This window comes from Oncorhynchus tshawytscha, linkage group LG11, assembly GCF_018296145.1.
Source record: "Oncorhynchus tshawytscha isolate Ot180627B linkage group LG11, Otsh_v2.0, whole genome shotgun sequence".
NCBI classification, from domain to species: Eukaryota; Metazoa; Chordata; class Actinopteri; order Salmoniformes; family Salmonidae; genus Oncorhynchus; species Oncorhynchus tshawytscha.
The window spans coordinates 6961775-6973823 of record NC_056439.1 but is presented as its reverse complement, the minus strand read 5'-3'; the positions used below and the strand labels follow the sequence as shown (position 1 = coordinate 6973823).

The following is a 12049-nucleotide window of genomic DNA, read 5'->3' as shown; positions in this document are numbered from 1 at the left end:
TGCGCTGCTACCATGTTGTGCTGCTGCCATGTTGTGTTGCTACCATGCTGTGCTGTCATGTGTTGCTGCCATGCTATGTTGTCGTCTTAGGTCTCGCTTTATGAGTGCTGTGTTGTCTCTCTTGTCGTGATGTGTGTTTTGTCCTGTATTTGTATTTAATTTATTTGTATTTTTAATCCCAGCCCCCATCCCCGCCGGAGTCCTTTTGCCTTTTTGGTAAGCCGTCATTATAAATAAGAATTTGTTCTTAACTGGCTTGCCTAGTTAAATGCACTATATAGAAAGCATTACAGATGTAGGATCCTAATTTGATCACCCTTTTGTTGCTGACAATTTTCCTGCACAGCAGGAAATGCAAACTTGTAGAGTATTCAAAGTTTAAAAAGGCTTCTTAAGTTGTTAATTTCCACTTTAAAATGTCCGACTTAATTTGCCCTGATGAAAAATGGATCAAACCAGACAAAAGCATAATAATTCACATTTCCTGTTGCTGCAGGATTATTTGTTTGCTGTAGCAAACTGGCTCAAATTAAGATCCTACATTTGTATATTGGGAATAGGATGTGATTTGAGATGAAAACCGGTGTGTGTCTGTCTCTATCTTTAAGGATCAGCATGGGTTGACCGGTAACGGGTCAGGGGTTACGGTGTGACTCACACAACAATGCCAAAGCGGTTGTTGAGAAAGGGGAGCTTCTCATCAATGGGCAGATGTCTGGATCTCCTCTGCAGGGCCGACAGCACAACCACGATGACAAACTATGTAGAATACACAAAAGAGAGCAAAGACTAGGGTTGCAAAATTCCAGAAACTTTCAATAAATTCACTGATTTTCCCAAAATCCTGGTTGGAGGAGTCCTGGAATCAGAAGGGAATAAGCAGGATTTCTGGGAAACCAAGGAATTTATTATTTAAATATAATTTATATTTCCTTTGTGGGCTTTTGTTCCTGTACAGGCTTCCTTCTTCTCACTCTGTCATTTAGGTTAATATCGTGGACTAACTACAATGATGTTTATCCATCCTCCGTTTTCTCCTATCACAGCCATTAACCTCTGTTAACTATTTTAAAGTCACCATTGGCCTCATGGTGAAATCCCTGAGCGGTTTCCTTCCTTTCAGGCAACTGAGTTAAGAAGGACATCTGTATCTTTGTAGTGACTGGGTTTATTGATACACCATCCAAAGTGTAATTAATAACTTCACCGTGCTCAAAGGGAAATTCAATGTCTGCATTTTTTCTACCAATAGGTGCCCTTCTTTGTGAGGTATTGGAAAAAAATAATCTGTGTTTGATATTCACTGCTCGACTGAGGGATCTTACAGATAATTGTATGTTTGACTTCCTCATCTCTGTACCCCATTCAAAAATCATGTTAAACACTATTATTGCACACAAAGCGAATCCATGCAACTTATTATGTGACTTGTTAAGCACATTTTTACTCCTAACCCTGTTTAGGCTTGCCATTACAAAGGGATTGAACACTTTAATTTGTAAAAAATTCAAGGGGTGGGAATACTTTCTGAAGGCACTGTTGAATACATGATAATTTGTCAGAAAAATAGCATTGTCTTATTACATAAGTATATCTGTAGTAAAAAAACACAGTTGAACAGAATATATCTTATATTGATGTACTACACTATCTAGAACCTAAAGGAGCTATCTAGAACCTAAAAAGGATTCTTCAGCTGTCCCCATAGGAGAACCCTTTGAAGAACTCTTTTTGATTCCAGGATGACCCCTTTAGGGTTCCATGTAGGACCCTTTCCACCAAGGGTTCTACATGGAACCCAAAAGGGTTCTACGTGGAACCAAAAAAGGTTCTCCCTGGAACCAAACAAGGTTCTCCTATGGGGACAGCCGGACCCTTTTTTCTAAGAATGTAGTGTTACTGGCATCAGTGGATGTTGGTAACACTTTACTTGACACCTAGTGTCATAACACGTTATGATACGGTAATAACCATGTCATAATGTCATAACAGCTGACATAACTTGTCATAACCTGTCATAATATGGTCATAACACATATATGTAGACCTGATGTGACATTGATTGCGTTATTTTGTGGCTGGTTATGATACCTACAAAAGATTGTCAAAACCAACAAAACTTACCACACAACATAAAACATTCCATTACACCATAGCCTACAACATTTTCTGAAATTGACCATACTGAATTATCATTGTAACTGTGAACACATTGATGTCAGACATGCACCTACCCCAATGCTCTGTTGACTGGGATGAATGCAGGAGAGGATTTCAGGAGCAGGACAAGACACCCATTTTTTGGACTGATGACTGACATAAGGGCATGTACGTGATAGGTCTATCTGGCTTACATCATTCCGATCATACTGGTCATAATGCTTCTTGACAGTGTCATAAAGTGTAAAAACACGACTTTAAAGAATTCATTACAACAACAAAGGATTAAAGAAACAAACTTTCAAATGGAAACTTCTTGGCAGGGAAAAAAACACATTTGAATAAATGTGGGTTATGACACTCATATGTAGGTGTCACAATCAGCCATAAAATAACGCAATATATATCCCAACAGGTTTTTAACATATGGGTCACGACAGTGTTGTGATCATATTATGACAGGTAATGGCAGCGGTTATGACATATAATGACATGGTTATGACATATAATGACATGTACTGTACGGGGACACAGAGACCCCTTACCGACGGAACGAGAGAATAGTGTAAGAAGAGGTCCATGGATACACCACTGTCACAGGTCTGGTTTGGAGAGCCCCTTCAAGACAAAGATAAATAAACAATTAGAAAAAGGGAAGTGGACTTTCAGACTGAATAATACATTTCCGCCATGAACAAATTAGTAAGATGTGCGTATTTACAGTTATCAAGCATCCCATTCTAACTGATACAGTAGTTAGACAAAAATTTGAATTGCACTCACATGTCGCCTCTTATCATGTTGAAACTACTTTCAACGAGCAAGGGAGTAACATAAAAGACCGTTCTTAAAAGCGACAACAGAAAGTACTCTCTACTGATAGCTCTCAAAGCCCCGTTTCCTAGTTGCGGTCATGTGACGTACCTTTGACCCCAAACTTCACTGATATGTTACCGTGCGATAGCATGGTCAACAGAGAGCCCAGTAACAGATAACCATGGCATCGATTCCATTCAGGTTTTCTCCTTCCAAAGGATAGTTATTTTCCTGTGAGTTTATCATTACTAAGCTCGTCTTCACTGTAAAATGTATTACTGTATGGGCTATTTTTCAACGGTGCTTTGAGGGACAGTAAGAAATAAAAGGTTTTATTTTGAGGAAGCAGTGCTTTGACGGTTGAGTTCTTTCGATACACTGTCATTTAGGTTAGTATTGTGGAGTAAATCCAATGTTGTTGATCCATCCTAATTTTCTCCTATCACAGCCATTAAACTTTGTAACTATTTTAAAGTCACCATAGGAGTCAAGGTGAAACCACAGAGCGGTTTCCCTCTCAGGCAACGGAGTTAGGAAGGACGCTTGTATCTTTGTAGTGACTGGGTGTATTGATACACCATCCAAAGGGTAATTAATAACTTCACCATGTTCAAAGAGATAATCAATGTCTGCTTTTAATAAATATACAGTACCCGTCAAACACCTCCTCATTGAAGGTGTTTTCTTTATTTTTAGAATTGGAGAATAATAGTGAAGACATCAAAACTATGAAATAACACATGGAATCATGTATGAGAACCAAGTACAGGGAGTGAACATTTAATGAAACACGGAGAGGAACAGAATACGGACAGTGTCTGGACAGGGGAAAACAAAACGACAATAATACTGACACAAAAATCTAACCGAGGAATAGACAGATATAGGAGGGGAAATCAACAAGGTAATGGAGTCCAGGTGAGTCCAATGAGTACTGATACGCGTAATGATGGTGGCAGGTGTGCGTAATGAAGGGTAGCCTGGCGCCCAAGGAGGAGCAGGAACCGGCATGACAAAGTAATTTAAAAATCATGTTAAACACTATTGTTACACAGTGTAAGTCCACGCAATGTAGCATGTGTTAAGCACAGTTTTACTCCTGAACGTATTTAGGCTTACCATTATCAAATGGTTTAAATACTTATTGACTCAAGGCATTTCAGCTTTTCATTTTTAATTCATTTGTAAAAATGTCTAATAACATAATTAATAATAATTAATAACACAATTTTTTTGGAAGAATTCAAGGGATGTGAATACTTTCTAAAGGCACTGTAGTTACAACAGATAATTATAGACTAACACGTGACAATAACTTAAATATGTTACTTAAGCATATCTGGTTAACACCTGTTCCCTTCCCGTAAAGGGAATGCATCTGTCTGTGTCTTCCGGCACATACAATCATGTTTATTCCATATCAATCAATATCCACAATAAATCAAATACAGGAAAAGAATAGTTTCTCTCAGCCATAGCCCAGTGGTGGCTGGTGCCGGTAGAAACTAAGAAGGCAAGATACCGATACTGTCAGGTTTGTTCAGAGGCTTGTCAACAGGTTGGTTTTTATATGATGTTAAAGTGCCTCACAAAAGACATAAGGTTGGTCAATTGTTGTTTTGTAGTCTGACGTCAAATGTTGGCAGAAAAACTGGCCAGGCAGGTCGAGTGTACCAATGAGTGTGGTGGGGAAGCTTGTTACCAGTAAACTTTTGTGTTGTAGCCTGTGATTCACGGCACACACCGGTGAGATGGTGAAAAGACTATGCTGCAGGCTTTTGCTTTTAGGTCTCTTATATTTCTCAGTATATTTCTGGTACTCAAATGTTACTGAATCGAGTAGGAATGCTTTGCTGTCCAGTTTGAAGGATAACCAAACTGAAGATGGATTAATAAAATCAGGAGTCTATTATAGAGTTATCCGCTTGCAGTCACTTTGGAAAAGAACAAATAATGAAAGAAAATAGTAAGTAATGTGCTGTATAACTTCTAAATATATACAAATATATGGATATTCTGACACTATGATTATGTTTTTCAAAATCAGGTGAAGACATTTGAAAATAAGCTAAAGATTTTCTTAATGTCATTTCATGGCACATGTATGGCATATAGTAAGCTAAAAGGCTATTGTTGATTAAATAATTTGATCATAGCTTGATCATAGCTTTCATATAATGTTATATTTCTTGACTCACATAGTAGAAGTACATTAAATACATATATATTGAATTTGGTATGACTAACAAGTGTGAATGATGTAACATCATGATTCTCATGTTACCCATGTGTTTATTTCACGTTACCATACCTCCAAAATCACGTTGTTGTCACGCCTCCATTGGGGGTCTGGAGAATTTTGTATTGTAAAAAAGGTTTGAATGGTCCGCTGACAAGATTTTGATTGGATGCTACATTTTAAGAACCCTCCCCACATGCCCGTAGAAGCGGTTCTGTGTATCATGTGGCGTCCCTTGAGAGGGCAGGAACAAGATGTACAGCGCATACGGAAAGTATTCATACTTTCATTTTTCCACATTTTGTTACGTTACAGCCTTATACCTAAAATGTATGAAATAAACATTTTTCCTCATCAATCTACATACAATAAATAGCCCCCCTGTAGCCCCCTCCAGTAACCACGAGCACAACAGTTCCTTGATTTTAACTGGCGGCTTTATTCTGTAGTTTTAGTCAGAATTATCACCTTCCGTGAGAACTATAAAGTAAATGAAAATACAGTTAAGCACACTCTTACAACCTTCTGGTCTTACGAGTGACTTATTAGCTTGGTAACATAACTCTGAAGTGCTAACATACAAAAAAGTTTAGCCGGAGCAATAACAGTATCAGATTAAAACACATGAACAAAGGAAAAATACCTCATTGGCTGCTTATTACAGAAGGGAGGAAATCAAAACTTCACACTTATTATTCCTGGCGTGAATTCACGGTTCATCCTTAATTATTCTAACGTTTCCATCCTATCATACACACTTCAAGCTTTACGAACTACACCCGAAGACATGAAAATGTAGCTAACACAGCGCGGTATTGCCTTCACTCCAAAGGTGTGTTGCTACGATAATGATCCCCGTTACAACAGTTATTAGCCACGTAGTTCCGTTTGTCTTATAATTTCCCCCCCGCATAGCGAACACGTAAACAATTCAAACAAAAAACAACTACATAGACTTACAGGTAAATTGTCAGTTACATACCCCCTAATGACAAAGCAAAAACTGTTGATTTTTAAACATTTTTGCAAATGTATTTAAAAAAAACTGAAATACCTTATTTACATAAGTATTTCAGACTATGAGAGTCAAAATTGAGCTCAGGTGCAACCTGTTTCCATTGATCATTCTTGACATGTTTCTACAACTTGTTTGGAGTCCACATAAGGTCCCACAGTTGACAGTGCATGTCAGAGAAAAAAAACAAGCCATGAGGTTGAAGGTATTGTCCGTAGAGCGCTGAGACAGGATTGTATCGAGCCACATCTGGTGAAGGGTACCAAAAAATGTCTGCAGCATTGAAGCAAGAACATAGTGGCCTCTATCATTCTTAAATGGAAGAAGTTTGGAACCACCAAGACCCTTCTTAGAGCTCCCCGCCTGGGCAAACTGAGAAATTGGGGGAGAAGGACCTTGGTCAGGAAGGTGAGCCCCAGAGTTCCTATGTGGAGATGGGAAAACCTTCCAGAAGGACAACCATCTCTGCAGCACTCCACCAATCAGGCCTTTATGGTAGAGTGGCCAGACGGAGGCCACTCCTCAGTAAAAGACACATGACAGCCCGCTTGGAGTTTGCCAAAAGGCACCTAAAGGACTCTCAGACCTTGAGAAACAAGATTCTCTGGTCTGATGAAACCAAGATTGAACTCTTTGGGCTGAATGCCAAGCGCCACGTCTGGAGAAAACCTGGCACCATCCCTACAGCAAACTTTGGTGGTGGCAGCATCCTGCTGTGGGGATGTATTTCAGTGACAGGGACTGGGAGACTAGTCAGGATCGAGGGAAAGATGAATGGAGCAATGTACAGAGAGATCCTTGATGAAAACCTACTCCGGAGTGCTCAGGACCTCAGATTGTGGCGAAAGTTCACCTTCCAACAGGACAACGACCCTCATCAAACAGCCAAGACAATACAGGAGTCGCCACGGGGAAAGTCTCTGAATGTCCTTGAGTGGCCCAGCCAAAGCCCGGATTTGAACCCGATCAAACATCTCTGGAGAGACCTGAAAATAGCTGTGCCCAAGAAGACTCGAGGCTGTAATCGCTGCCAAAGTTGCTTCAACAAAGTACTGAGTAAAGGGTCTGAATACTGATGTAAATGTGTTATTTCCATTGTTAAAAAAAAGAAAATGTGCAAAGATTTCTAAAAACCTGTTTTTGCTTTGTCATTATGGGGTATTGTGTGTAGATTGATGGGGACACACACACACACACACACACACACAATTTAATCCATTTTAGAAAGAGGCTGTTATGTAACAAAATGTGGAAGAAGTCAACGGGTCTGAATACTTTCCGAATGCACTGTAGCTACTCTTTGCTTCAGATGATAGATGACCATCAGGCCAGTAATGCCATCATACTGTAGGCCTGTGGCTGTATTGGTGATGCAAGCCGTATGTCAAGCTGCTAAATGGATTCAGATAGCTGATATACTGAGACAGAGTGACAATCAAATAAAAGAGATCGGAGATCTTACAGCCTGACAACAAGGAAATGTTCATTTGAGAATACAACAGAAACACAGACACATTACGGACAGAAACCCTTCCCCTCTTTAGTGCAGGATTCTGATATGTGATTCATCACCATTAGTTCATGAGACGCGCGTTCATTTTGAAGACTACTTTAACGATTAAAAGAAGTTTAAACACTTCACTTCAAAGAATCAACACTTTATCACTTCAAAATGTACAAATATCGCGGTGGCGATTTTAGCATGTAAATCTTCAAATCAAAATCGAATTTAATTGGTCACATACACATGGTTAGCAGATGCTAATGCGAGTGTAGCGATGTGCTTGTGCTTCTTGTTCCGACTATGCAGTAATATATAACAAGTAATCTAACAAATTCACAACAACTACATTATACACACAAATACACACAAATGTAAAGGGATGAATAGAATATGTACATTTAAATATATGGATGAGCAATGGTGTGCGGCATAGGCAAGATGCAGTAGATGGTATAGAATGCAGTATATACAGTGGGGCAAAAAAGTATTTAGTCAGCCACCAATTGTGCATGTTCTCCCACTTAAAAGATGAGAGAGGCCTGTAATTTTCATCATAGGTACACTTCAACTATGACAGACAAAATGAGGGAAAAAAATCCAGAAAATCACATTGTAGGATTTTTAATGAATTTATTTGCAAATTATGGTGGAAAATAAGTATTTGGTCAATAACAAACGTTTATATCAATACTTTGTTATATACCCTTCATTGGCAATGACAGAGGTCAAACGTTTTCTGTAAGTCTTCACAAGTTTTTCACACACTGTTGCTGGTATTTTGGCCCATTCCTTCATGCAGATCTCCTCTAGAGCAGTGATGTTTTGGGGCTGTTGCTGGGCAACACGGACTTTCAACCCCCTCCAAAGATTTTCTATGGGGTTGAGATCTGGAGACTGGCTAGGCCACTCCAGGACCTTGAAATGCTTCTTACGAAGCCACTCCTTCGTTGCCCGGGCGGTGTGTTTGGGATCATTGTCATGCTGAAAGACCCAGCCACGTTTCATCTTCAATGCTTTCATCTTCCCTTGCTGATGGAAGGAGGTTTTCACTCAAAATCTCACGATACATGGCCCCATTCATTCTTTCCTTTACACGGATCAGTCGTCCTGGTCCCTTTGCAGAAAAACAGCCCCAAAGCATGATGTTTCCACCCCCATACTTCACAGTAGGTATGGTCTTCTTTGGATGCAACTCAGTATTATTTGTCCTCCAAACACGACGAGTTGAGTTTTTAACAAAAAGTTTTATTTTGGTTTCATCTGACCATATGACATTCTCCCAATCTTCTTCTGGATTATCCAAATGCTCTCTTGCAAATTTCAGACGGGCCTGGACATGTACTTGCTTAAGCAGGGGGATACGTCAGGCACTGCAGGATTTGAGTCCCTGGCTCGTAGTGTGTTATTGATGGTAGGCTTTGTTACTTTGGTCCCAGCTCTCTGCAGGTCATTCACTAGGTCCCCCCGTGTGGTTCTGGGATTTTTGCACACCGTTCTTGTGATCATTTTGACCCCACGGGGTGAGATCTTGCGTGGAGCCCCAGATCGAGGGAGATTATCAGTGGTCTTGTATGTCTTCCATTTCCTAATAATTGCTCCCACAGTTGATTTCTTCAAACCAAGCTGCTTACCTATTGCAGATTCAGTCTTCCCAGCCTGGTGCAGGTCTACAATTTTGTTTCTGGTGTCCTTTGACAGCATTTTGGTCTTGGCCATAGTGGAGTTTGGAGTGTGACTGTTTGAGGTTGTGGACAGGTGTCTTTTATACTGATAACAAGTTCAAACAGGTGCCATTAATACAAGTAACGAGTGGAGGACAGAGGGGCCTCTTAAAGAAGAAGTTACAGGTCTGTGAGAGCCAGAAATCTTGCTTGTTTGTAGGTGACCAAATACTGATTTTCCACCATAATTTGCAAATAAATTCATAAAAAATCCTACAATGTGATTTTCTGGATTTTTTTTCTCATTTTGTCTGTCATAGTTGAAGTGTACCTATGATGAAAATTACAGGCCTCTCTCATCTTTTTAAGTGAGAGAACTTGCACAATTGGTGGCTGACTAAATACTTTTTGCCCCACTGTACATATGAGAAGAGTAATGTAGGATATGTAACATTACTAAAGTGGCATTATTTAAAGTGACTAGTTATACCTTTTTATTTAATTGGCCAGCGATTTGAGTCTGTATGTTGGCAGCAGCCTCTCTCTGTTCGTGATGGCTATTTAACAGTATGATGGCCTTGAGATAGAAGCTGTTTTTCAGTCTCTCTGTCCCAGTTTTGATGCACCTGTACTGACCTCGCCTTTGGATGATAGCGGGGTGAACAGGCAGTGGCTCGGGTGGTTGTTCTCCTTAGTTATCTTTTTGGCCTTCCTGTGACATCGGGTGCTGTAGGTATCCTGGAGGGCAGGTAGTTTGCCCCTGGTGACGCATTGCACAGACCGTACTATCCTCTGGAGATCCTTGCGGTTGAGGGCGGTGCAATTACCATACCAAGCGGTGGTACAGCCCGACAGGATGCTCTCAATTGTGCATCTGTAAAATTGTTTGATGACAAGCCAAATTTCTTCAGCCTCCTGAGGTTGAAGAGGCGCTGTTGCGCCTTCTTCACCATGCTGTCTGTGTGGGTGGACCATTTCAGTTTGTCCGTGATGTGTATGCCGAGGAATTGAAAACTTTCCACCTTCTCCACTACTGTCCTGTTGATATGGATGGGAGGGTGCTCCCTCTGCTATTTCCTGTAGTCCATGATCATCTCCTTTGTTTTGTTGATGTTGAGTGAGAGGTTATTTTCCTGACACCACACTCCGAGGGCCCTCACCTCCTCCCTGTAGGCCGTCTCGTCATTGTTGGTAATGAGGCCTACCACTGTAGTGTCGTCTGCAAACTTGATGATTGAGTTGGAGGCATGCATGGCCACGGTCATGAGTGAACAGGGAGTACAGGAGAGGGCTGAAAACGCACCGTTGTGGGGCCCCAATGTTGAGGATCAGTGGTGGGGGAGATGTTGTTTCCTACCTTCACCACCTGGGGTGGCCCGTCAGAAAGTCCAGGACCCAGTTGCACAGGGCGGGGTCGAGACCCAGGGTCTCGAGCTTAATGACGAGTTTAGAGGGTACTATGGTGTTAAATGCTGAGCTGTAGTCAGTGAAAATCATTCTTACATAGGTATTCCTCTTGTCCAGATGGGTTAGGGCAGTGTGCAGTGTGATGGCGATTGCATCGTCAGTGGACCTATTGGGGCGGTAAGCGATTTGGGGTGGGTCTAGGGTGTCAGGTAGGGTGGAGGTGATATGATCCTTGATTAGTCTCTCAAAGCACTTCATAATGACAGAAGTGAGTGCAATGGGGCGATAGTCATTTAGTTCAGTTACCTTAGCTTTCTTGGGAACAGGAACAATGGTAGCCATCTTGAAGCATGTGGGGACAACAGACTGGGATAGAGATTGGTTGAATATGTCCGTAAACACACCAGCCAGCTGGTCTGCGCATCCTCTGAGGACGCGGCTAGGGATGCCGTCTGGGCCAGCTGCCTTGCGAGGGTTAACACGTTTAAATGTTTTACTCACGTTGGCCACGGAGAAGGAGAGCCCACAGGCTTTGGTAGCAGGCATTGTATTGTCCTGTTATCCGTGATTGACTGTAGACCCTGCCACATACGTCTTGTGTTTTAGCCATTGAATTGTCTCTATACTGACACTTTACTTGTTTGATTGCCTTGCGGAGGGAATAGCTGCACTGTTTGTATTCGATCATGTTTCCAGTCGCCTTGCCATGATTAAAAGCGGTGGTTCGCGCTTTCAGTTTTGCGCGAATGCTGCCATTAATCCACGGTTTCTGGTTAGGGAAGGTTTTAATAGTCACAGAGGGTACGACATCTCCGATGCACTTGCTAATAAACTCGCTCACCGAGTCGGCGTATACATCAATGTTATTGTCTGAGGCTATCCAGAACATATCCCAGTCCATGTGATCGAAGCAATCTTAAAGCGTGGAATCTGATTGGTCAGACCAGCGGTGTATTGACCTGAGCAAGGGTGTTTCCTGTTTTAGTTTCTGTCTTTCGGCTGGGAGCATCAAAAGGGATTCATGGTCAGATTTGCCGAAGGCAGGGCGCAGGAGGGCTTTGTATGCATCGTAGAAGTTAGAGTAGCAATGATCCAGAATTCTGCCAGCTCGTGTCGCGCATTCGATATGCTGATATGTATTGATCTTAGGTTAGCTTTGTTAAAATCCCCAGCTACAATAAATGCAGCCTCGGGATGTATGGTTTCCAGTTTACATAGAGTCCAGTGAAGTTCTTTCAGGGCCGATG

At 41.3% G+C, this 12049-nt stretch overlaps 1 protein-coding gene across 3 annotated transcripts in view; it reads right to left on the bottom strand.

Moving 5' to 3' along the window:
• Positions 1-12049, bottom strand: part of stra6l (STRA6-like) — a 33131-nt gene that overhangs the window by 19264 nt on the left and 1818 nt on the right. Inside the window, exons 1-3 of one of the 3 annotated variants that reach the window (XM_024412934.2) lie at positions 5859-6096; positions 2706-2778; positions 659-759 (exon numbers count right to left, since the gene is read on the bottom strand). In XM_024412934.2, the coding sequence (XP_024268702.1) occupies positions 659-759; positions 2706-2778; positions 5859-5863 (179 nt within the window). In that variant the 5' untranslated portion in view covers positions 5864-6096. Of the gene's footprint in view, positions 1-658; positions 760-2705; positions 2779-2943; positions 3065-5858; positions 6097-12049 lie in introns of those variants that run through there. The other 2 variants (XM_024412933.2, XM_024412935.2) reach the window with 2 other exon arrangements.